Below are 27,430 nucleotides of genomic sequence, written 5' to 3'. Positions count from 1 at the left end.
TCTCTGGACCATCGTTGCCGCTTTGAGACGTAATTTTCATCTTTAAACTTTGATTTATTAATAACAGTAACAGGTTACAGTGCCAGGTGTTGTTCTAAGCACTGAGTGTTTTAACAATAGTCCTGCAAGGAAGGAACTGATTATTATGTCCATTTTACAGACAGGGAAATGGAGGTGCCTGGTGGTTAAGTAACTTGCCTGCGGTCACACCCATGAGGGGGCAGAGCTGACGGTTGAATCCAGGCACTGATAGCGACTCTAGACTACACTGTTTCCAACGAATCAAGGTCTCCCCAGTCCCCAGGCTATTCTACGCAACTAGGGATGGAAATGTCTATATCACCCTTTTCAACAGGAAATACCACCTCCAAGGGGGGAAGAGCGGAGGTGATACTGCCCCCCTTGTTCTGGGGAGGGTGGTTATAAAACATTAGAAATTAATGTGGTCTGTAGCGTTCCAAAGGACTGCAGTCCATAAACAGATACACAATGTATTTGTCATATTAAAATTTCATGTAGGAAGGGGGCTAGGGGGATGGCTAAAAATGCATCATGGCAGGGCTGATAATGAGAAAAAGGTTGAAAAACACATCCACACTGATCAGTTTTACAACGAAATGGCCACGCTTCTTCTAGTTGCACTGGGAAGATACTCAGAGGCCCTTGAAAAGCACTGTGCGTGACTCTATTTATAGTAACATATGACTCTAATTTGTGTAATTGTTTTGTCAAATACATGTCTCTCCTGCTAGATTTCAAGCTCCTTGAGGGTAAGAGGGTCTTGGTCTCCTTTACATCCCTAATTGCCATCAGGCGCTAGGTCTGGCACAAAACAGACAACCAATTGATCAGCCAATCAATAATTACAGATTATGAAATGGACCAGAGAGGTACCCACCCAGGACCCTGACATGTCTCCAGCCACCCACCCCTTCCTCCCTGGGCACAAGTCCCCACCACAGCACCATCACGCTTTTCATTCCCTGCCCACCCCACTCCTCAGTTCCCAGAGGAGTCCCCCAAATGGAGTTCTGCCAGCACTGAGCAGCCTGATACTCTCTTTGCATTGCAGTGGAGTCCACCAGAAATTCTAACCATATTGTCAGAGGTAATCTCAGGAACAGGGCTGCCAGATTTAGCAAATAAAAGTGAGAAATACAGGATGCCCCATTAAATGTGACTTTCAGATCAGCAAAGTATAATTTTATAGCATAAATATGTCCCAAATATTGTGTGGAACATACTTACATGTATACTCAAAAAAATATTTCTTATTTATCTAAATTTTGAATTTAACTGAGTACTCTGTATTTTACCTGGTGACCCTACCCATGAAATTCAAAGGTATTTTCCATTTGGAGATTTCATGTCAAATAACTTTACCTTCTTAGTAAGCTTTCCTCTTGTTTTCACATTTGGGTGTGGGAGAGAGGGGATGTTAGTAAGATGTAAGCACTACACCAAGAACCCAAAACAACGGATGTGTGGCAGAGCTTAGGGATCACGTGAGCCGTCGATGATGCTCCACCGGCCTGGCAGACAGGGTGGGCACTGGGGAAGCCTGAGCAGAGAGGGAAGCGTTTCAGGGCGCGGCAGAAACATGCTGAGACGATGCCTTGTCTTGTGTGCATGTTGTCACCAACATTGGAGGCCACGTGAGAAGGTCTGATTCTGAGGCATCACATTATGATTAAGCCAAGAAAAAAAGATGCAGACTCAGCAAAGGAAGGCTGACGCTCTTATAATTTATAACAATAAACATATTTCATTTATTAATTCCATACTTCCTCACTTTTTAAAACAAAAAAAAAAAAATTCTTTTTCTAGGAAGGAAAATGGAGATGTAGAGAAATAAACCCAGAGTTAACCAGAATTGGTAACCATTGTATTTTTGTTTATAACAAAACTAAAAGATAGTGTTTTGTCTTTGAATTTGCTTGAATTTCCCCTTTCTCTTCTGAGTTACAACCCCAGGGTGAAACTGAGGGCATCACACCTCCTAAAATCAAGGGTCATTGATAGAATCTGGCTGGTTATTTTAAAGGCCATATTTTGCTAACTCTGTAGACAACAGAATAATCAAAAAAGGAAAAGAAACAAACTATCCTAGGTTGAGGTAAAAGCCAATGAGCTCTACTGAACTGCTGCATAAATGAGAAATCACACTTGGGAATCATCCCTTATATTTTAATTTACATTTCCATTAAAAAATACATTGAATGTAACTCAAGGCAAAACCCTAAATTATTTTGTCTGTATTACAGAATGCCAAAAAGGATGCTTTCTCTACATCTTCCCAGCATCCCAGAATCTATCCTTCCCTCAGGTACCCCAGTGGCAGGATGTGAGGCCATAGATTTGGGGACGTCCTGGGAATAATAACATCGAGCTTGGGTGGTCCATTTATGGGTGGCAAGGGAAACTGCAGTCATGAATGTTTGTAGTGCATGAAAAAATGAATGTCATAATGAAATACAGATCTGGGGGGAAAGTCAGACACTTCTTAAACGTGCAAGGCGTCTACTCACAAAGGCTCCAAGTGGCAGTTAAACTAGATTCCTTCATATGAGATTTATGACATGTTTCACTAGCAGTTACGAAGTTGTCTTCCATATCCCATTGGACCACATTTTAATTTTACCTCGCCCCCTTGCAAAAGGTATCACTCTTTCTTTACAAAACAAAATAAGCCTAGTGGCTTATTTTGCAGGGTGGCTTTATAATATAGTTTTTTTTTTTATTTCCTAAAGCAAAGCAGCAAGTAATATAATATAGTTTTTAAATGCAAATACAGATTCAGCTATGAGAACTTTCTATGGAGCTCTTATTTGCATGTACAATCCTGATACTATAACATCCAGCTGGGATGTTATTAATATGTTCGTTCAACTTGGTTGAAAGTGGTTGTTATTTTAAACAAAATTTTAAGCACACTGACCCAATTCAGGGATCTTTTAAATTGGTGGTTTCAGACAAACACTGGCACCTTCTTAGACATTAGAAGGGTAATATCTCCAAAATTGACTTTGATGTTGTCTTAGCTTCCTAAGGACATGGAGCTATAACAGGCTCTGCCTTCATTCATTGTTTTTTGCTGCCTGGGATTTCATTTGGGCTCGGTATAAATTTAGTTAATATTGGGAATGGATGAAACAGACCACAGAAAGATACAATTGTTATCTTGAGGTTAGAAGAGTATTTCCCCAAGTGCAGGAAGCATACCATTGGCGGATCAAGATGATTTTAAATTGTATAGAGATATATTAAGTAACAGTACGTGAAAATACTTTTCCAACTTTCATTTAATCCTTCTAATAACATTCTGGGGAGAGTCTCAGTCTGGTGCTGGTATGTCTTTAATATTTTTCTACCACTGGTCAATTAATTGCCTTTTCATAAAGCTAGAAAGAGCATCAGATTCAGAGCTTAACACAAACGAATTAGGTAGAATGTAATAGTTTTTTTTTTATTGCCATACTAATGGTTACCTTTGTCTTATGAAAAATAATTCTGATTTTCTATGCATGATACCAAGTTTCTTTTCATGATACATTTAAATAGGAAATGGGTCAATTTAAGTTTACAAATATTATAAATAATTGTATATCTAGCAAACATGGTATGCAAACAGCCAACATTTGGGAAATACTGGGTTAGATGAATACTTTCAGAACCCTGGTCCACACTAGGAAGAAACCAATCTGAGATGTTTATAACTGTGGGGACATAAGGAAAAAGTCATTAAGTGTAATTCACATCATTTTTTATTCTCCTTTAGTGATCCCAGCCACCCAAGGCTCTGTTTTCACAGGACAGGAGCTGGCTGGGCTCAGGTGGCACGTGTATTGTGGGGTGAAGACCAGGGTTCTTCTTTTTCCTCCTAGTTTACCCAGATACAGACCTTATGCCTAAAGAACTTTCTAAAGGCGAGTCCTAGCCTGGGGCTATCCAGGTGCTTTTTCTTGGCGCCTTTAGCCTGGCTCTCGGATGTCTTCTGACCTGCTTGTCCGTCACAGACACTTTCTGCTTTGGATGCCTTTGGGGCAACAGCAGTCACTGCCTTAGAACTTGGTTTTTAAACAAAATCCATTTTTTTTTCCTGCTGTTTTAAAGTACATTAATACACTGTGACAATGAACTGCTGGTATCTCACCCGAATCCCCTAACCACAAAACACCATGTGAATGTTTACCTTTTTTAAACTCTCAAAAGACAATTTGCTAAACAGCATATTCACAGTCAACTCCAGGTACACACTGATTTTCAACAGGGTGACCTAGTTAAATGACCCAGATTAACACACCTTAAAAAAAATAAAAACCCAAACCCAAACCAAACCAGACAAAAATCCCCCATATCTCAACATCAGGACACTTCAACTCTGTCTCTGTGACTTAAAATAATCAAATGAAAAATGGAAAAAAAAAAAAAAGATAACGCAGTCTCCACTTGATAGTGTTAAATTGCTATTGTCACACGGGAAAGAAAAGAATACCTGCACACAATGATTTATTTTTGCACCCTGGAGTCAAGGCAAATACTGCCCACTGAATGGCTTTTATTCTCAAACCTCCCTCCTTGAATTCAGTATGAGAAAGTCCATGGAAGCGGATATCACCCGCAAAAATCTCGATTCACTTCTGGATGGGCAGATTTCCCAGGCAAAGGACGTGTTTAGAGTGAATCAGTCCGCTGAGCCAAACTGGTGTGTGTGGGAGATTGGAATGGAAATAGCCCAGCTACAACCACACGAGATTGCCGACTTAAGTTATAAAGGGTAGGGTATTTTGTGTGGAGCAGGTAGTGTGCTAAAAAATGGTACAGATCTTTCAAAAGCATGAATCCAAGAACATAGGTAGAAAAGATGTCAAAATGGCAAGGCCTGAGAACCAGGTCTGTGGGAAAGAGGTCTGTTTGTGGGAGCCATGGACAACCTACATTCACAGAACCCTCTTTTGAGACCCCAGCTCCACCAGCAGTGACTGCGCAGGTCTCTGGGCAGGGGAGTGAGATTTTTATCAGCTAAGTATGTTCAGCTGGGACCACATTCTGGGTCAGGAAAGAGTCTTGGTGCACGACCAGGTAAAGAGAGGGAGTGTACTGGTCAGCTGGGAACCACACCACACCCACCACACTCCCACACTCCCACTGCCTGTAGCCTATTATTACACCACGTGGCCTCAAACAAGGCGAAACACAGAACCCAAAGAGAAACATTCTGACCCAACCATTCACTGGAATTGACCCTGGTGGCCTTCTAGCAAATGGACAGTTTTATAGGAAAATGTGTGTAGATGCTTCAGCTATACATTTTTTTTTCCCAGTGGAAGAAGAAAATCCTAGAGGAACCAAGCACTACAGTGCAAATGTCATCACGTCGTTCAACCAGTCTCGCACGTGATTATGAACATAGGGACCACCTACATTCGCACGGAGCGCTACCGTTTACAAGGCACTGCCACACCTCCTTTCAATCCTGGGCTTTAGGAGAGAACATTTTTATTGTCCTAATTTCACGGATGTGGAGAATGGGGTGCAGACAGGTTCAGATCACAGGACTACCAAGGAGCAAAACTGGAGCTCAAATACAGATCTTCCGGGACAAAATCTAGGATGCTTTTTTTTCACAACCAAGTCCTTCGAATATGGGTAGTAGATGTACGGAGCTGGCCAAGCCGTACGTTTGATCCCAGTGGTTTTCAAAGCACTTCGCGTTATCTAAAGAAGGACCCACGACACTTATCCGTCACCAAGTTAAACTTCCCCCATGGCTCCTGTGAAATTTAAACCATGTATTCCACGAGGGGTAACGGGCCTTATCAAATTTAAAGGGAGAACATCTCGGAAGAAGTTATTTTAAACCGAAGTTATTTTGAGGGGACTCGGCTGAATTTCTAGGATGACAGTGAAAAAGCCCGGCTCTTTAGAGTGACCTGACTCCCCTGCGTGGCCCTCCACTTGGCAAGGGTCCTACAGCAGCTATTTTGTTTCACCAAACAATTGCCTTTGCAGTGGAGATTTATTTTTTTCAAATTACATGAAAAACAAAGAACATATTTTTTTAGAAAACCAAAATACAGCAGCTTTCTTCTACTTTGAGTCTGGTCTCTCCACACAACTAAAAACACTAAGATGATGACATAATTATTAGTATTCTGCACTTACTCTATATAAATTGGTTATTGTGACATTTAGCCAGAATCAGTTTATCTTTCAAGCTTCCCACTAACATTTCCATTAATCCACCATTAACATAAATGAAATATTTTAAAGACAGTCTAACAGCACTATTAAATTGCTAACTACGTATATATACGTATTTATATATAATATGTATATTCAAAAACAAACAAGCAGATGCAAATCCAAATCCAATTCTATGCACAAACTCAGACATATATATACACACTTCAAAACACCTACCGTGTCTTCTGGATCTTTTTTTGTTTCAGCTTTGTTAGGCGAAACCTTAAAAGTTTGAGAAAACCAAACATTAAAAATCATGGCTCTTTAGGGTGATTTTTATTTGATTAGATACATAATTCTTTGGGGTGTTCCAGTTCACTATACAGGTAAAGAATAAAATGAGAAGTACTTTCAGTTCAGTAGAAACCCAAGGGCCTCTGGGTGATAACAAAGTTAACATACTAATATTTTATAGTGAGATGCCTCAGATCTTACACATTCACCAAGAGTTTGAGCACATTCAAAGTTCTCTCCTGGAAGGCCACCAACTTCCCATCAATTCTATCATTACACCAAACACATGCATAACCCTTTGGTGTTTGTGGCACATTCTGTTGACTTCTATTGTTTTACCTTCTGAAGTTTAGTCTTGATATTTGGAAACAGCCCAGGCATATTTTAGGCTGTCTATTTAATTATGCATCCATTCCTCACGAGGTTCTTTTTCCTGTCTGAGTGGCTGACATGTGCGAGGCCATGGGCTCTGCCCCGGGGTGGGGGCGGTCGGGGATAAACAAGCAACGCAAAGACACCGTCTTTGCCCTCATCCAATTGGAAAGGCAGACTTGGACGCAACAAGACAGAAAGTGATTTCGACGGTGTTTTGTTTGCCATTTGAGTGGCAAAACTGCTCTGATAGGTCAACAAAACAATTGGAGGTACTGCCAATTATTTTTATGATCAGTGACCGTAAGGCATCCAATTGCAACGAATTCCATTGCAATGTGGGGCTCACGTTACCCGGTCTAGGCGCCTCCTGTTCATACCACAGTTCCCAGCTTTAAGGGCTCCCTCGTAGCCTGATGCAGCCCAGCTCCCTCAGGAAGCGAGTCTTGTCCCTGTTCTCCCACGTTCCAGCAGCGTCATGATGGTAATCCACTCAGTACCGTGACATTCACACATGCACGATTCTTAGAATTAATAAGACTTTTGAGCAATAGAATTGAGGGTAAAAAGGGAGAAAGCAGCTTACCAGAGTTTTAAAGAAACTCATGATGGGATTATTATTGTCCTCTATCTCTGCTGTCTGGGAGTCCTCCTTTGCAATCTCCGGTCCTTCCGGGTCCCCGGGGACAGACCCACTCACAGTGCCTATTTCTCGTCCTTCTTTTTCCTCGCCGTCAGCTATGCCCTAGGAGGGACACAGAGTTTTCACAGTCGCAACTTGTTGAATGTGAGCCCTCAAAGTACTATTTTCGCTTCACGCCCCTTTCTCCCTTACCCCTAATTCCAGCCATACTTCTCCTGCCCACGAGCGTGCGGAACAATCCAGACCTTATGAGAGTCGCCCTCCCTCGCCTCCCCCCTCTTTCTGACATATTCAGCACTTGCAGTCGGTTGGAGGGACATTGTGTGGAGCCGAAGGGTAATAAACACAGCGGTGCACGTCGCATTCTAAACAAAACCCCTTTTCTCCCGATTCTGCAAAGAGGTTGGGTAGGACGCCGATATTTCCCATCTTTGTGGTCGCCTTGTCTAATAATTTGTACATTATCCCCAGAGATGGCTCTATTTTGTCTCCCACAATCCCCACAGGGTTGAATCATATAAACTAAAAAAAAAAAAAAATTTTACTGGCATTAAAATTCTTCCTTTGGGATCTGAGAATTTATCAGTGCAAGGCACGTGATATGGGGACAGATTTTCTCCCCAACTCACCCAGAAGGGCAGGTTGCCTTCTGAATCCTTGCCCCCCGTCCACCCTCACAACTCTGGGACAAGACACTGCCATCTCCCCACCTTATGACTGCAACGGCCCCCTGCCCTGTCGTCTTGGGCTCTTAACTCCTTCCATCCGTTCTTTACTCAAGAGACCCCATCCTCCCACTCCTCCCACCCTCCAGTAGCTTCTGAAGGTCCTGGAGCCGAGCCCCAACTCTGACACAGGGTCTCCCATGGCTCACCTGGCCTGGCCCCTGCCTAAGTCTCCCCCTTCTCTGTACCATTCTCTCCTTCGCTCTGTGTTTTGGCCGATTTTCTTTGAGTTTCTCAAACACACCATAAGCTATTTCCAACCTCCTGGCTGTGTCTGGAACCTTCTGCCCTGTGTCTGCCTGCAGGTAATTTCCATTCACCTTTCATGTCTCCACTGTCACCTGTTCAGGGAGTTCGTCCCTAACGCCCCACCTGATGTGCTCCCTCTTGTCATTACCTCCAACTGCGGCACCTTGCACATTTTTACAAAAATCTTTGCTGCTACAGCGTTTTAGTTTACTTGCTCAGTACTTGTGCCTTCGCTCATGCTCCTGTCAGTAAACTCAACAAACACGGGCATTATACCTACCTGGCTCCGTGTTTTTCCCAAGTACACAGGGACAGCGAGGTGCGAGGAAGGCACTCAGTAAATGTGTCATTTGACTACTTAATGGATCATGGGTGTAAATAAATGAAAATTGTACATAAGTGGGTGGTGCTATCTGTATCAACTTGCTTTTCTCATGCAACAAAATAGCACTGACCTCTTCCCACTGCAATACAGCTAGACCCGCATGGTCACCACTCAGGTGGCGTTTATTCCATCGCTTGACTGTAACCTTATTTAGTGTCTATTATCTTTATTGGCGGGCATTTATGGTGCTTATAGTTTTACATCTAGGGTGTTATAAGCAGTATTAAAATGGACCTTCCACACTTATTTTTCATCACTCAAGTGTGTCTCTATTTTTCACAAGAGTGAAATTTCTGGGTCAAGAGGTAGGCAAATTTAAAACTTGATAAATATTCTTGCAAAAATATTAGAAGATGTCACTAGAATGGTCCCACAGACACAACTTTGGGTTTGAGAAGTTGCTTGGTGCGCTGGTGGTAGTGGCCGGTGAGAACCTAAAATGGGTCCAGCCCAGCAGGTTGGCACGTGGGGCTGTGGCCCGACAGTGGGGAGCTTGGCAGGGAGGCGGGCACAGGCGGGACGCTGACTCAACTTCCCCCCTCCTGGTCTGGCCATCCTCTTCCCTCTCCCTCCCCCACAGAGTCCTTCTCTTCCTCCCAAGGACTTGGGGTTCTGCCTTCCCCACCTCCCCGCCCTGCCCCCAGGCCTCCACTTCCTGACCTAGAGCAGAAGAGAAGGAAATTCTCTTGTCTCTTCCCAGGGATTTCTGACAATTCCTGCATGTGAGTTGGGAGGAGCCATCTGAACACGTGGCATTTCTGTTTACCTTGACTACTTCCCCCAACAGTGGAGTGGGGCTGGCAGCATTGCACCCGGACTCCCAGATTTTATGCTTCCTCCTCTGGCTTTGGTAGCATCTGGAAACCCGGTATAAACTGATATGGGTTGACTGCCCCACTGCTGAGGTACGATTTAACTCACTTAAATGTCTATTTATTAAGCACTACAAATGTTAAACTTCGAACCCCCAATGTGATGGCATTAGCAGGTGGGGCCTTTGGGAGGTCATGGGGTGGAGCCCTCATGAATAGGATTAGCAGCCTTGTAAAAGAGACCCCAGAGAGCTCACCAGCCCTCTGCATTATACAATGAGGACGTGGCAATCTGCAACCCAGAAGCAGGTCCTCAGCAGAAGCTGGCCGTGTTGGCACCTGATCTCAGACTTCCAGCTGCCAAAACTGTGAGAAGCCAACTTTTGTTGTTTACAAGCCATCCGGTCTATGGCACTTTGATAGCAGCCTGAACTAGGACAATGTGCATTAGAAAAATATTTCTAGCATCAAACATCTGACATTAAAAATATTTTTGCTTAGATGAGTATAAAGTAAAATTTTAAACAACAAAAAATATTACACAAATAATTCAACAGGTGTTTTGAAGATGAGCCATTATGAAAGTGGTACAAGAAATAAATCTAGACTGAGAAATCCCACCCCCCACCCCCACCGCTGCCTAACTAAGGTGTTACCCAGTGGCAAGTTATTTATTTCTAGCCATTCATTTACTCATCTTCATTCAATAACCACATGGGGGTATCTTGTCTACACACTTGAGCCCTTCCTTTGAAATATTTTTTTTCCTTCTTAGATCAGCATTATAAAAGAACATAAGATTTCCGCTTCCGGGAAGATAGAATATACACACTTTCTCCTATTCTTCTCACTAAGGACAATGAAAACGCTGGAAGTTGTTTATAAATATAGATATAAAAGGACTCTAAAAGGTGGAGAGCAGAAAGCAGACCAGCGAGGGATCTTAGGAACAACATGATGGTGAACTCCTTGGATTTTCTTTTTGCCCCATATACCTTAGACTTGGATTTGAAGAAACCAGCAACTTGGAACACCAATGAGCTCCGACAAAAAACCCACATATATATATATGTATATGTGTGTGTGTGTGTGTGTGTGTGTGTATATATATACACATATACATATATATATATATATATCTCCTCCCCAAATGCCTTGTGTCTTTGACCAAAGGACCAAGAAAGGGCAATGTAGCAAGATATCAAACTTTTAGACAATAACCATACTACTCCTGCCAAATGCCCCAGAAAAACCTGAGGCCCCACCGTCACCCATCCCACGTCAGAGAAGGCCAGGCGGAGAGCCTAGACTTCCACCTTCTCAAGCTGTAAACGGTTGTCCCGACACCCAGCAGAGGTGGTGTCTGTGAGGCTAGGTAGGGAGCCGGGACGCTCATCCTTGCGAGTTGGGAGCAAGCCCTCCCCTGACGGCACCCACGGAGCCCGCGTGGCATGCCTGGGTTCCAGCCCACTGGGCAGTAAGGAGGTGCTCCTCCCGCTACCCACGGGGCTGGTGTCAGAGGAGACGTAGGGGAGTCAGCATCGCCCAGTGCGGCATCAGTGGGGACCACATGGACAGACAGGACTCCCACCACCACCCAGCAGGAACCAGGAATACCGTGCTCCATCTTCCGCCAAAGGCCAGGTGAGGAAGCTGGACGTCGGCCTCCACGGGACAGTAATAGGGTGGCAGCCCCACCACTCCTGCTGGATGGAGTGCTGTCGGGAAAAGCCAGCTGAAACAGCAGGTTCAAATAAGATCCAGAGTCCCATAATACACAAATATCCAGATGTCAATGGAAAACCACTTGTCGTACCAAAAACTAAGAAAGCCTCAAAGTTAATGAAAAAAAAGGCAATCATAGATGCCAACATGGAGATGCTAGAATTATTTGGCAACAATTTTAAAGTAGCCATTAATGACAATGCTTTAATCAACAATTGTGAATGTGCCTAAAACAAATAAAACAAAACAAAACAAAACAAGAGAAGGCCTCAGCAAAGAAATAGAAGCCATAAAGATGAACTAAAATGGGAATTTCAGAACTGAAAGATACAAGAACCAAAATAAAAAGCCCTGTGAATGAAACCAACAGCATCATGGGAGAGACAAAGAATCAGTGAAAACCTCTCTTAGAAACAAAGAACAGTAATAAAAGAAGCAAGAGCGAGAGAATGAAGATACAAATCACCAATATCAGGCTGAAACTGGAACACGACCTCGGACCCTGCCGACAGCAGAAGGGTGAGAGAATGCTACAGTCAATGCTACACGTGTAAGTTGGACAACCAGTTAAAAAGACCCCATTTCATTCTTATAATGGTCCCATGGAGTATATACTATTTGTAATTCCAGTTTTACTAATGAATAAATTGATGCATGAGAAGAATAACTTGCCAAACATCATGAGCAGAGCTGGGATTGGACCCAGGCCAGAATGATTTCAGAGACCTAAAGCCTTTAAGAACCATGCTGCATCGACTCTCTCAAGTCCCTTTGTTCAGGTGTTTACTCAAATATCATCTTCTCACCAAGGCCTTTCCTAGTTTAAGTTCCCTCCTCTCTCTCTCTCTCTCTCTTCCCTGCTTTATATTTTTCCACTTTGTGACCATCAGCCATGCAATATATTTTACCCAAAGGTAAAATTGGGTAAAAATGGGAATCTAGTATATGACAAAGATGACAGCTAAAATCTATAGACGTAAAGAAGGACTTTTAAATTAAAGATGCAAAGGTAACAGAGCAGCCACCAGGGAAAAAAGAAAACAACTAACTTGTCGTGATTCAGCCCTATAGTAAGATAAAATCCAAATGGATCAAAATACTAGAAGAAAACATGGAAAAAAGTCTTTTAACTTTGGATTGAGAAGGCCGTTATATCTATGGCTTGAAATCCAGAAGTCATGAAAAGAAATATGGCAAAGTCAGAAAATCCCAATGTTTACAGACACGTCCATTCGACAGGCTGGGGTGAACAAGGCATTCATGCCCGGATGACAGGAATGTCAATTAATTCTAGCCTAGTGGAGCGCAATTTGGCATTATCTACCAAAATCGTAAGAAAGAATGTATTCTTTTACCCAGAAATGCCATTTCTAAGGTTTGATTCTCAACTTAAATTCACACATGTGTGAAATAACAACTGTACAATGTTACTCACTTGAGTGAGGTTCATAGTGAAAGTTTGGAAACCAGCCCAAGGTCATTAATAGGATCCCGGTTCAACAAATCATGGTACGACCATTCGATGGAAGACTCTGCAGGCGTCACGAAGGAGGAAGCTCTGTCAGCACAGGCCAAGTGTTGTTAACAGAAAACAAGCATGGACTAGAACAGAGTGTAGATTATATTACCATGTGTGCAAAAAAGAAGGAGTAAGAATTTATGTTTCATTTGCTTGCCTATATCCAAGGAAACCCTACATTAAAAAACACAAAGAGTAAGTATCTACTGGGTGGAATTGGTAAGCAAGCATATCATTTTATAATTTTTACTTTTAAGCAAGGTGAATATATTGCCTATTAAAATTAAAACAAAATGGGCATGACTAATTAAAAATTTTAAAAAGCATTAAAAGGACAAAACTAAACACAGTTGGGAGGAAAATCTGGCTTCTGTCTACCAGTTTGCGGCCTGTGCTTTCAATGTGTTATCCGTGGAATGATCTTTGTCCTTAACTACAAATATTCCGGTGCTATTCACATTACGCCTCTCTCTGAGTCATTCTCAGCAAACGGAAATTTTAAACAGAAGCAGAAACATTCTCCAGGAGATACCTGGAAACTTCTTTCAAGCCAAGAAGTGCCCATTAAGGGTTCTTATTTTTCATCTCCGTGTAAGAAGCATGTATATATTTTTCCTTTGTTTTTTGGCTTCAAAGAGCAAACAGAGAGGAACACTAGTTATGTGATTATACCTTGTCATGTTGAAAACTAAGGCCGCCTCATCATAATTTGATTGTCTATAATAAAGCCCACGTGGAACTTCTGGCACCTTCCTTGGACTATACATTGTCAACTGGATTTCAGCTTCCTTTAAGGAAGGTTTACATTGTCAAAGTGGAAATGTAAGGTAAGGCAGGTTGATTGAGGCCAGAAAAGGCCTTGTCTGGAATGATTCGTGATGACTCTGTCTCATCTAGATTCCTTTATGGGGTGTCCCTGATTTTAGTTTGAATCTTTCTACCAAGAATCCTTTCTACCAAGAATGAGTGCCTAAAGTACAGCCGAACACAGGACAATCTGTCTGAAAAACACTGAACGGCACCGAAGCTCATTACTTCACTCCTTTCCATCTCACTTTAGAAATGAGAGCCACACGCTGCCTGGGTTCGAAGGGAAGGTCCTGCTTCCTCTGCCCCTGGGAGGTCACACTAGCTCCAAGGGTTCCATGTGCCAGGCAACAACAGTCACCAGACAGTCATGAAGTCTTCACTCTTCTTCTTCTGAGATCATTGTCACCTGCACATAACCATTGTCAGGTTCAGGAAGAAAAATGGGGTTTGGTTAATTCTTAAAGATATAATTTATCTTCCAATTTGCCTAGAAAGGAAAGTCAATTAACAAACAAGCAAGAAGGAACACTGAGACCAAATACTAAAAATACTTTGTGGACTCTCAAAATTTCCTAACCAGACTGTGATTTTTTTTTTTTTTAACTTTGTTTTACTCCAAAGCTCAAAGCCATGAAGGAGGATCAATAAATGTATATTAACATAGGTAACTGGGCACTTTTATTTTTCTTACTATTCTTACCCAACTCACATCAACTGATAAAAATGCATGCACGTCTTTTAAGCTCATGAAAAAACAGGGAAAGAACACAACTCACGCAACATAGGAAATGCCAGTAAGGAAAGAGCCTCAAAAACTGCCCACCTACAACGAAATTTCTCCTTCTGGTCTCCTGCTTACTCCACAGTAGCTCTATGAGTGTATTTAAAAAGTCGACATTATTTCTGAACAAGGAATTGCCACACAAGCTCTGGACTGCATAGTTTGGAAATTACCATGAGAGGAAAAATAACCTCATGTCGAAGCCACTGGTACTTTGTGGATGCCTCAGCCTCGTAACGCAGTCTAGTGGAGAAATTAGGAAATTGCCTAGACTGTGACATTCTCTTAGTGACTTAGATTGATAGCTCACTACACTGCTACTTCTATTAAAAAAAAAAAAATCCCAACAAAGAATAAAAAGCAATGCGCCCATTATTCCATTATGAAAGACAACTGCTATTCACAATTGGTGGAAGGATGAATAGGTGGGCAGGCAGGCAGAGATCACTGGAATTATTCTGTATACTATTTTGAAACCTGCTTGTCTCATTTAACATTATATTATGACTGTCTTCACATGTCAAATTCTGTTTCTATGTTATCAGTGTTTATGGTGTCCAGCATAAGGGGGTACCATGATCAACATAAGAGCCTTCCTGTTGGATTGTCTCAGCTTTTTTCTTACAGACAATGCTGGTATTCTTTTTTAAAGCCCTGTGGATAAAATATTGCTTATTTTCTCAATAAATTATTTTTAAAATTTTCAACATTTTCAGATGGAAGCATAATAGAGGTAAATAATTTTGGGGGTATAGGTGCTAATTTAATACATTCATATAATTTGTAAAGATCAAATTAGTGTACTTGGGATATCCATCACCTTAAATATTTGTCTTTATGCTAGAAACATTCAAATGATTCTCTTCTAGCTAGTTTGAAATGTGCAATAGATTATTGTAAACTATAGTCACCCTACTGATTTATTGATCAACACATTTTTAAATATAGAATTGCTCATTCAGAGAGCATGTGTTTTAAGACTTTAAAATTGCATACTGCCAAAGTGCCACGGTGGAAACAAATTTCCTAGGGGTCCAGATGGTTGATTGAGAAATTACAGACTTACGATCTAAGACTTCAGAGGGATATAAAATATCATAAAAATATTAAACCATGAAATCCAGATTTTCATTGTCCTTTGGCATCTTTTCTAAAAGGGAGATTTAAGCTGAATAACACAGATCTAAAAATGTTCCACTCATTCATTTTTCTTCCTCTCTTTGGGAAGAGGGAGGCAATATTGTTAATTTTATCTGCTTATCTTAATTGAAACAAGCTAGACTGGACCAATTATCAGTGTGATGCTCTTTTCTGTATATCATACCATTGCCACCTTTTTTTTACTACTCTCTAGGTGTAACTTCAGGATATTAAAGACTCATCTCAGGTGTTGGAAGCAGAAGTCTAACTTGGGACCTTCACATGGTCGATCCTCATGCAAGTGAATTTCTCAACTGGATTTCCAATAGCAAGTGAAATGTGGGGAGAGAATGAAGGAAGGAAAATGTTCTTCTGTTGCTTCTTTTTTTCTGGCAGCAGTCTTTGCGTTGGGGATATTCCTAAGGACACACGAGTTGGCACACTCTTAAGGAATGTCTACTTATGTATGACTTAAAATGGAAAAAATGCATTTTCTGTGGGCAAAGACTGAGTGGAAAGGGATTCCCAGGGTAAGCCATGTTGGGCGGAAGGGATTGGGGGAGGATTCTTCTGTGCCATGAATAGTTCCTGCACGTACAACCTTTGGACTGATGATGACAGGTCACATTTATTAGAGGAAAAATACCCAACATTAAAAAAAAAAAAAACAAACGCCTCAAAATACAAAAGCTAATAACCCACAGCCTAGAACACATTTGTCGTCTGTTTAACAAACACTTCCCAAGAGCGAGAAAACAGTTTGAATGCTGCCAACAGCAGGCTGCAGACTTTCTAAGAATTGCTTGGCCTGTGCAGAGGAAGGAAAAAAAGTCGCATGCCTCTTCCTGAATTTTTAGATGAGACCAAACTCTTTCCTGTCTCTGCCCCCAACCCATTTTGAATATCACTGTGCTCTTCATTTTCTATCTCAGACGTCTGTGTATTTCATTCAGAGCTCTTTTTAAACTCTGGGACTAACTGCTTGCTTGTTTATTTATTTTTTATTGTTGGTCTCTCTGTTAGAATGAAAGCTCCCATGAAGTACACTGTTCTATCCACTGTGGAACTGTTAGTTCCCATAAAGTACACTGCTATCCACTCATTCCTGACATGAAGAAAGCAATCCCATGTTTGTTGCATGAAAAAATGAAAATCACCACTCCACCTATTTATTGGCTAACACCTGCTGCCCGGTTGACTCTCAGGCTGGAATTATAGTCTAGGAACCAGGTGGTCGCCTAAGGAGATTCAAATTGTGGTGAGCACTGTGCAGGAGGTAGTCTGTGATGGGTATGTTTGCTTGACTCTCGGCTCCAGCACAAGAAAAAGAACAATGCAAGTGTTGTGACTAGGGACACCTCACATGGCTGCACTGCCGGGAACCAGTGGGGGAGGGGTGGGGACTTGGGTGAACTGCAGGTGGATGCCCCATCTTGAGGGACAGCCCCAGCTCACATCCCACCTGGGAATATAACACAAAACTTTCCATTTTTCCAAAATGTCCAAAATATGGAATTATATTAATAACATCATTATAAAATATAGTCAATTTTATTGATTTAAAGTATAATCAATTAATTAAAATATTATTTAAAATAGTGTATAAAATAAAACATACCTGAGTCTAGGTGCATTCTACAGGTGGCCAGTTTTCAACTTCTGGTCTAAATGCCTAGCTCATCATTTCCTGGAAGGACCGTTCCTTGGAAGGTACGCCATACTTATTTAGACGGCTAATAGCTATATGGATGATTAAGTCTGAGAAACGCTTGGTAAACAAAGGGAAGCAGGCATGCATGCTGCAGACATCTCAGGGCCTTTATTAAGCTGATGTCCATTGTGAATCTTCAGTATAGAGTATAAAGCAAATAGTATTTTCTAAAATAATTTCATGGTAGAGCCCTATTTCTGATGTTCCACAGACCAATTTGGGAAGTACTAGTTTCGGAAATTTTAAAAGATGTAATATGTTTCAAAAGTTTTAACGTGTTTCCTCTCTTTGAACTTACACACAAAGTGGTGAAGTGTGTGGGCATTGGCCACAAGTTCCAGCTCTGCCACTTTCTAGTTATATGATTTTGCACAAGTTACTTTACCTTTCTGTGACTTCGTAAACACTTGATAAGATAAATTATAGATGTTATTGTAACTTTTGAAGGCGTGAATTAGATGGGATAAAATACTAGAGAGTAAGACAACTCAAAATTTACTTTGGACATTTATTGGAAAACACAATTCACTAGATATTTCAATCATGGGGGTGTCAAAGTCAAGTTAGAAAGTTAATGTAATGTGTATGCGCAAATGAATTAGCATGGTGGGGGTACGGTAGCAGCCTCTACTTGTTCCATCTACCTGATCATTTCCAAATAGGAAGTTGCGTAGAAAAGATATATCTGGTTTCTATCTGTGGCATACCGTCTTTGCTGGCAGAGCTTGCTTTCTACTGAAGAAACTGAAAATGTTAGATATTTGCCTTCCAGGTCTCCCTTACACCTGGACACAGATCTGTGACTCGATTTCACCAACGGGATCTAAGGGTAAATCTTAGGAAATTCCTCTTTTATTTGCTAGGGCATTATGACTACGTCACACCTCGGATATATTACAGGTTTGGTTCCAGACACTGACATAAAGCAAATATAGCAATAAGCGAGTTGCACAAGTTTTTCCCAGTGCATATAAAGTTATGTTAATACTATACTGTAATCTATTAAGTGTGCAATAGCATTATGTCTAAAAATGTACACACTTTAATTAAAAAATACTTTATTGTTAAAAATGCTGGGCCGGGCGCGGTGGCTCACGCCTGTAATCCTAGCTCTCTGGGAGGCCGAGGCGGGCGGATTGCTCGAGGTCAGGAGTTCGAAACCAGCCTGAGCAAGAGCGAGACCCCGTCTCTACCATAAATAGAAAGAAATTAATTGGCCAACTAATATATATACAAAAAATTAGCCGGGCATGGTGGCGAATGCCTGTAGTCCCAGCTACTCGGGAGGCTGAGGCAGGAGGATTGCTTGAGCCCAGGAGTTTGAGGTTGCTGTGAGCTAGGCTGACGCCATGGCACTCACTCTAGCCTGGGCAACAAAGCGAGACTCTGTCTCAAAAAAAAAATAAAAAAAAATGCTGATGCAGAGACACATGCTGTTGGAAAATGGTGCCAACAGACTTGCTGCCACAGACCTTCGATTTGTAAAACAATGCAATATCTGCAAAGTGCAATTAAGCAAAGTGCAATACAATGAGGTATGCCTGTAAATGCAGTACTTGGAACCATGGCAGTCTTGGGCCAAACCTAGAACCAAGCCAACACATCGAGGATGCTGGTGAATAAAGATCAACATATCAGAGGCTTCGAAGAGTTGGAATTCCAAGCTCCCCTGCTTCTAGAGTTCTTATGTGCAAGAAATAGTACATTCTCCTCATTAACTGAACCACTATAATTGGGTGGGGTTTTTTTAGTGTGTGTTTTTCTTACAGCTAAAGTAAAAATGATATACTAGTAATCCCTAAATGATACTCAAACTCCAACACACTGCAAGACCATTTGCTCTATTTCATAATTCTTCATGTCTAAGTTTCTAACAATTTAGAAAATACACTGTTTTATTTAATGTTACTACTACTGATGGCTTGTATCATCTTATAGCCTTTCAAGAACCCTAAGACAGGTAGAATTTTCCTTTTGAAAATGAAAACACAAGCTTATTTTTGTTTTTATTGTTTTTGAGACAGAATCTTGCTCTGTCACCCTGGGTAGAGTGCAGTGGCATCATCATAGCTCACTGCACCTCAAACTCCTGGGCTCAAGTGATCCTCCTGCCTCAGCCTCCTGAGTAGCTGAGACTATAAGTGCATGCCACGACGCCCAGCTAATTTTTCTATTTTTAGTAGAGACGGGGTCTCGCTCTTTCTCAGACTGGCCTCCAACTCCTGAGTTCAAGTGATCCTCCTACCTCAGGCTCCCAGAGTGTTAGGATTACAGGCATGAGCCACCACACCAGCCAAAACACAAGGTTTTGAAATGACTGAGTAAAACAGGATTTGGTGACAGATTCCAATTCTGCCACCAAGTAGCTGGGTGGCCTTGGATAGGTAACTTAACTTCTCTGAGCCCAAGTTCCCTCGTCTTTTAAATGGCAATAAAATATCTACCTGGTTGTATTGTTCTAAGAATCAAAGCAGATAATGTAAGAAAAATGCTTACTACACAGCCTAGAAATAATGAATTATTAAAAAGTGAGGCAATTATTATTTGACTTGATCACAGGTAGTAGAGTCTGGACTCATACCCAGGTCACTCAGTCTTCTAACATTTCCACACCACCTCTGCTGCTGCAAACATATCAAGTGTTTCTTATTGCTAAATGCATCGAAATTATAGTGTTATAGCTGAAGACCTTGCTTACTACAAAGCTTGCATAATTTAAGATTGATTTTTTTTTGCACTGACAAGTCTTTTGGGTGGATAGATCTCTTTACCAGTTGAAGTGGCATGTTCTTGTGGCCATGAGGTAAAAACAGAACAATATTTAAAAAAACATGGTTTATAATTCAGTTGGCCTTCTAACATTGAAATTAGGTGATTCTTTTTTTTTTCATTTTTAATTTGGGACTAACTTGGTATTTCCAATTGTGCATATACTTACATTTTGAATTGCACGCCCTCAAATTAATATTTATTCAATTTTTTTGTAAATTGCAAACTTATCACACAAGTTTCAAATGATTGGTAAAAATAGTAACGTTGTGCATCGAAGAGTATGAGCTGTGGAGATGGACCAGTCTGGCTTTGCTACTTTTTAGCTGTGCGACAAGAGTAGATGACAAGGTTTCTCTAAACCTTTGATCTCTTCATCTCTAAAATGGTGAAAATATAGGAATTCCCTTGTAAGTTTTGATGGTTTAATGAGATGATTCCTTCAAAGTGATTTGGGCAGAGACTGTGATTAACATACAGCATACAACAGAACACTAGAAGGATTCTGTTGTCAGAAGCCACCCAGGAGTGGAGGTGTCTGGTCAGCTTCAAGGTGAAGTCGAGTTATGACAGACAGAGAGTGAGACACATACAGGCAGAGAAAACACTGGGAAAACAGATGGCATCTGTGCAGGTCATATGTTGGGCATACTGACTGGAGAAATTACACGGAGTAATGGAAAATGTAGTGGAAAATAGGCAGAGAAAAGACTGTGGAGACCCTTAAATGTCAGACAAAGAAACAGAGGCTTGTGGGCGTGGTCATTTAAATTTCTATTTTTCCTGAAATAATTTTACAATCTTTGCACCGTTTTCACCCAAGTGAGGACTTGTGCCTTTGATTAAAGAGCTCTTGAATAAGATTCAACTGTGCCATCTCTGTGAGTTTTGGTTGAGGTCTGTGGAAGGGAAAAGTAAAAGAATCTAAAACATGGAGTAGTAGACAGGGAGAAAGCCCACAATACTAGGCTAGCTGTTTTCTTTTTTTCAAAATGCAATTTCTCTGTGCTAAATACTTCACATGGCTTATCTCATTTACTTTTCACAAGTGTGACAGATGCGAACATGTGCTGGATACTATCATCTTCGTTTTTCAGATGAGGAAACTGAGGCTCAGAGAGACTGAGAAGCTGGCCCCGGGTTACACAGTGGCAAAGGCAGAGTGGAAACCGAGCACACTTGACTGCAAGGCTGTTTTCATCCACTACTTAATCCCATGTAGAAAAAAAGGACTCAGAGACCCTGGTTTTTTCATTCCAATTCTACCACCAACTGCAGCGGCAGGACGGAGTTGTCATGAACTGACATGGGAGCCCTGTGAATTAACCTGGTGGGCATTTTGCTCTTGTTATTGTTAGGGGGTGAAGGAATAGTTCAGTTTTGGGCATACTGAGGTTGAGCTGCTCAGCGAACATTTGGATAGAGATGCAGAAATTCAAGCAGACATGCGGAAGAGGAGGCAGCTGGATACTCAGGTCTGGACTTCAGAGGCAGATCTAGGCTAGAGCTACAAACCTGGGACTTGTCAGCGCATAGCTCTGTTTAAACCTATGGTGCTGGGTGCGATCTTCAGGGAAGTAGGGATAGTCAGAGAGGATGTCCAAGAACTGAACCCTGGGGAAGTCCTACATTTGAAGGATAAGGTCCAGCAAAGGAGATTAAGGAGGAGTGGCCAGGGAAGTGGGGGATGTCATTTCAAGAAGGAAGGCGTGGCCCACTGCATCAGATTCGACCAGGACGTCAGATCTAGTAGGACAAGGACTGAGACTTATTGGATTTGGCAGCTGGGGCGGGGGGAGGTGCAACATCACGCAGACTTTGACAGAAACCTGGATGGCTAGTGTTCAAGAGAGAAAAGAAGAGGAGAAGCAACAACACTGAATATTGTTACCATCTGTAGTCTGAGCCAATCTGAGGACCAACACACTTATCACAACATCCCCTAAAAAATTATGTCTCTTACTAGATTACATGCTCCTTGAAGGACTAGGAACATGATTTATCTTTCAAAGGCCTTGCAGAAGGTTGGTGCTTAAATGACAACTGCAGCATTTAATCAAATTTTTAAAAGAAAAGGAACATTCTAAGTCAGTCTTATGAATCTGTACACAGCAACACTTTACACAACACAAAGACACTTCTGGAAACAGTGCATTGATAACAGAAATTTCGTGGGTTTTTTTTTTTTTTTCAACCAAGAAAGGTCAGATTTTCATTATGTGATCATTTTTTTGTGTGTGTGATGAGTTTTCTCAATGCATATCTTATAGCTATGGTTCAGTTGTTGGGGGAAAAGAAAAAAAAAAAAATCTCATCCCTGCCAACACATTGGTTTGTGTGAATCACAGCTCAGTGAAACCTTTCAGGCATATAATTTATCTTTTCTTTGGCCTATGTAGTAAATGCTTCATTTGTTCATGAATTCTTGCCTTGTTTTAATTATGCTATGCTCTGAATGTAGTTTTATAAGGCACAAAAATAAGATTGTCGTTCTGAAAACACAGAAGATTTGTGTGTTTCCCCCAGAATGAAATGGTGGCATCTTTCTCCCAATTCACAGCTCTGTGGGTTTGTGGTTGGAATTCCAAACGAGCCAGGAGCATGCAGTGCAACTGGGGGGAGGGGCGGGTGTGTGTTGAGGGGCAGCTGACACCGTCAAGCCCAAGGCATGATTTACCCTGAGAATTCTGAATCGATACACTGACGGCCATCAGTACATAATGCTGTGCTCCCACCAAGAAAGCCACTGATTGCCAAGTTTTATTCATGTTACTTTCTGAGGGCTGGATTTTCTTAATACACTTATGGAACAATTGGGTTTTTCCTCCAAATAATGTGAATCCAGGGATCGGATGAGAAACTTGATAATCAGAAGGCTGTTTTATTTTTTTTTTTCGTTGTTGTTGTTAAAAATCCTTGCAGATATTTGAATATCCACAAGTTCACAGGCTGAAGGAGAAAAGGCTATTTCACAACTTTTCCATGTTTTATAAGTATATAGTATACAGTGGGCATTCCATATTTCAAATTTTTTTTTTTTTTTTGAGACAGAGTCTCGCTTTGTTGCCCAGGCTAGAGTGAGTGCCGTGGCGTCAGCCTAGCTCACAGCAACCTCAAACTCCTGGGCTCAAGTGATCCTTCTGCCTCAGCCTCCCGGGTAGCTGGGACTACAGGCATGCGCCACCATGCCCGGCTAATTTTTTCTATATATATCAGTTGGCCAATTAATTTCTTTCTATTTATAGTAGAGATGGGGTCTCACTCTTGCTCAGGCTGGTTTCGAACTCCTGACCTTGAGCAGTCCGCCCGCCTCGGCCTCCCAAGAGCTAGGATTACAGGCGTGAGCCACAGCGCCCGGCCCATATTTCAAATTTTGATGATACCTCCAATGAAAACTGGAAATTTGTAGTCTAACAATATCAGATGCAGATTTCATTGGTGAATCTGAGGGGGCTAACTCACTCATTCAGGAAGGAAGACAGGTTACCATTTTTTTTGGAGTCTTTGAGAGATTATTATAACCTCAAAATATTACCCATGGGCTTGGCTCTGTTAGGTACCTGCCTGTTCCCAACACAATCCCTGCCCCTTATGACACAAATCTCATTTTGGAACTCATTCCCCTCAAATGGAAGTACTGTCCCTAAGAGTTCTTTTTCAATAAAGGAAGCTGAGTTAATAAAGTACAACTCTAAAACTTTTCCTAGACTAGAAATAGATTGAGTGTGTTGGGGTTTTATGGCTAAATACATCTGAGGGTTGGTTATCAGATGCTGAACCGGTTTACTTAATGAAGATGGGGATTTGGATGGGTCACTAGACACCTGTCCAAAGACGGGTAAGGCACAGTCCTTCACTGCTTCCCCATAAATAACTCCATCTTCTCCTAACTCAGGCAGTGGATTGGCTTTAGAAGCTCAGGCAAAAGAAACACATGGCTGTTAAAAAATCACAACCTCAGAATGGCTTTAGGAGCCCACGACCAATTATGAGAACTCAGCAAGAGTTTGTCCACGCAAGCACAAGTAGCAAACAGTTTCTCAAATAGTCATGAATATTAATGACCAGTTATAACACCGTTGTCTGGCTTATAAACCCCCAGACAAGTAACTCTCAGGCTCTTAGTTTTTATGTTTGATGGAATGTTCCCTGGGCAAGCCAGGCTAATTCTCCTCGAGCCTGGGCATCCTCCCAACACTCTGCTTCCCCAGCAGAGCTCTTGGCTCCCTGCATTGCAATTGCAGGTTTATTTATTCGTCTTCCCTCGCTGGACAGCAAACTCCACGCTGGCAGAGACCCTGTCTTGTCCAGTGCTGTGGTCCCTGTGCCTCACCTGTGCCTGGAACAGTGTCACACGGTGAAGAACAGATGCCCAGATGCATTGCCAGACTTACTTTTTTTTTCAAATCAATCTTTTTTTTTGAGAGAGAGTCTACTCTATTGCCAGGGCTAGAGTGCTGTGGTGTCAGCCTAGCTCACAGCAACCTCAAACTCCTGGGCTCAAGCAATCCTCCTGCCTCAGCATCCAGAGTAGCTGGGACTACAGGCATGCACCACCATGCCCGGCTAATTTTTTTTCTATATATTTTTAGTTGTCCAGCTAATTTCTTTCTATTTTTAGTAGAAACAAGGTCTCGCTTTTGTCCAGGCTGGTCTCGAACTCCTAACCTCAAGCGATCCTCCTGCCTCGGCCTCCCAGAGTGCTAGGATTACAGGCGTGAGCCACTGCGCCCGGCCCAGACTTACTTTTGAACTATACAGAAAGCTATTCAACCGGCTTCTTGAATCGGCACATTTTGCAAAGTGGGCATTTGAAGGAAAATTTTTTAAACTTCTAAAAGAAATTCTGAAAATAAGCTCTTTGAGTCAAAATGTACGGAAACAGTAAGAATGCTGATAGTAATAGCCTAAACACATCAGTTTCATGATCTTTTCCCAATTTTAACTGACCAGAGTTTTCAGCTGGTGTACAATATTCACAATATAATTCTTGATGCCACCCTGGATACATTAAAACTGCAGATTAATGTGATGCTCATTTTCATTAAGGACAATAATTCATGTGCGTAAAACAGAGCCTGGCATAGTGTAAGTGCTGAATAAATGACAGCCCGTGTTATCATTAGCATCTTGGCAGTGCATAGCATGTTGGCATCAAGACAAATACATTGACAGCAGTGATACACAACGATGTCATAAAAAAGCTGAGCCTATCTAATTATTTTCCTAGTTCTAAATTCAACTAGAGGCACTTAACTGTATTCCCAAGTTCTGAAGAAATGATATTATTTAAAAGTCCGTTAACCAAGAAAACGGGTCCCTTAAAAATATAATGTATCAAGTTTTATTTCTTTCTTGATTTAAGGAGTTCTTTTCCTGCCCTGAATATAAACAAGCTCTCTCAAGGTTAAAAGCAAATGTTTTCTTTAATGTCAAAAAAGAGCTTGCCTCTCTTGGCTCAGAAAAGAAAGCAACTGATTCAGGATATTCTTCCTTAAAAAAAAAATTAAGTTTTCACAAAGGTATTACTCCGTGCGTGTTGTTGGAAAATAATTAGTGCACAAAAGACTCTGCCCAGAGCCGTAAAAGCTCTTTATGCAAACCCACACCTCAGTGCAAAAGATAGTTAAAGACCAATCCAGGCTCTTAAGAGTAAGGAATGAAAGGTGTCCCACCTACAGCCTGTACCATGTGGCATGTCAACAAACTACGAGACACCAGGCAGGTCTCTTAGGAACAATTTTTGTCCCACTAATGTCTTTCCCGCCAGACTCCACGATGGAAAATGCAACCTGTCTGCTTCTGCCTTTGAAGAAATGGAAGGACGCATCCGTCTGTATGCAACTCACTTCCTCTTTTATTTTACCTAAAACAGATGCTGCAGCTGTCACTGTTCTCCAAACCCAAGTTTCTGTGGGGGGCTGGATGCCGCAGTGTGCTTTTCTGTTCTAGAAGGGTCAACGGCTTGCCATGGAGCCTGGTGCTCCCAGCGACCGGGTATGCGTGCAGTGGCCTCCCCCCATGGGCGCCCCCGAGCGCGCACTCGGCCCCTGGCACACTCACCTGCCCTGCAGGGACATCCTCGGCCTGCCCTGACACTGCGGGGGCCGCGCCCAGCTCGTCTCGGTGCTCTGCCCGCTCGGCTCCCTGCAGGCTGTCCACCGGCACCTGTTCCCGTCCCTTGTCCAGTTTGAAGAGTCTGTCGAAGAAGCCGGGGTCCCTGGGCCTGGAGGGGGCTGCTCCCTGCGGCGTTGGCGCGGGGTCCGGGGCCGTGTCCCGGGCCGGGCCGGGCTCCTGGCTTTTATCCGCGCCCGGGCCCGCCGCAGCTGCGGCCGGAAGCGCGGGGCGCTCACTCGGGCCTTTGTCCGCCCGGGCTCCGCCGGGGCTGACATCAAGCCCCACTGGTGCAGTGCATGAATCCGTGGCTCGGTCTCCGGCACGTCCTGGTACAGGCCGAGAGAGCGTCAAGAAGAAACGAGATTGAGCAGCTGGTGCCCTGGGGCTGGCCGCCTTCCCAAGATTCTTCCCGCTGGCATCCGCCCCGGCACTCGTCTCCGTCGTCCCGGGGGAAGAAGTGGCCGCATTATCCGTCCTCACGCTTATCCCCAAGTCGACTGTGAACGCAAACATAAACAGCGGTTGTTCAGCCAAGCTGGGAAATGCAAGGGCTAATAATGGACTCCAGACGTTCTGTGTGCAAGGGCCGCAATGCAAACGGGGCCTGTGCTGTTCTCCGGTCAGCGGAGCAGAAGTGCGCCCTGCAGACGGCTTCTCACCCCGCTCTCCTCGGGAGAGGAGCTTGGCGAGGCGGGAAAGCCCGTGATTGGGAAGTTACTGGCTGCAGGTGCTGCAGGAGAGACGCTCAGTGTTAACTATCTATTATTTTATCTCCACGGGAACCCTGCGCGAAGCACAACGTCAGGGTTTCGAGTTTGAGGCAGGGCGGGGGTGAGGAGCTCTGGAGCTAGAACGAGGTTTCTCGGCCTCAGCACTATTGACGTTTGGGGCCAGATCATTCTTTGTTACGGGGTCCGCCCTGTGCACCTCGGGGTGTCTAGCAGCATCCCTGGCCTCTACCAGCCAGATGCCAGTAGCATCTTCCAGTCGTGACAACCAGACATGGCTAAAGTCCCCTGCAGGACAAAATCACTCACCTTGGAGAAGCCACTGAGCTACAACAGCTACTTGAATCCGAATTGTCTGACTTTCTGTACCTCAAATTTCTGCTAAAATGAAGCAAATAATAGAACCTACTTCGTAATTTTGTTATGAAGGTTACATGAGTTAATATTCTTAAAGTACATAGGAC

The 27,430-nt window shown here is 42.5% G+C and overlaps 1 protein-coding gene across 10 annotated transcripts in view; it reads right to left on the bottom strand.

Moving 5' to 3' along the window:
• Positions 1 to 26,766, bottom strand: part of BCAS1 (brain enriched myelin associated protein 1) — a 65,960-nt gene extending 39,194 nt beyond the window's left edge. For 6 of the 10 annotated variants that reach the window (XM_076010852.1, XM_012752224.2, XM_076010853.1 and 3 more), the window contains exons 1-4: positions 26,185 to 26,766; positions 7,439 to 7,597; positions 6,424 to 6,468; positions 3,902 to 4,036 (exon numbers count right to left, since the gene is read on the bottom strand). In XM_076010852.1, the coding sequence (XP_075866967.1) occupies positions 3,902 to 4,036; positions 6,424 to 6,468; positions 7,439 to 7,597; positions 26,185 to 26,751 (906 nt within the window). In that variant the 5' untranslated portion in view covers positions 26,752 to 26,766. The remainder of the gene's footprint in view (positions 1 to 3,901; positions 4,037 to 6,423; positions 6,469 to 7,438; positions 7,598 to 26,184) is intronic. The other 4 variants (XM_076010855.1, XM_012752225.2, XM_076010858.1 and 1 more) reach the window with 1 other exon arrangement.
• Between the last annotated feature and the right edge of the window lie 664 nt (positions 26,767 to 27,430).

Source organism: Microcebus murinus, chromosome 16, assembly GCF_040939455.1.
Source record: "Microcebus murinus isolate Inina chromosome 16, M.murinus_Inina_mat1.0, whole genome shotgun sequence".
NCBI classification, from domain to species: Eukaryota; Metazoa; Chordata; class Mammalia; order Primates; family Cheirogaleidae; genus Microcebus; species Microcebus murinus.
This window is presented reverse-complemented; position numbering and strand designations above follow the sequence as displayed.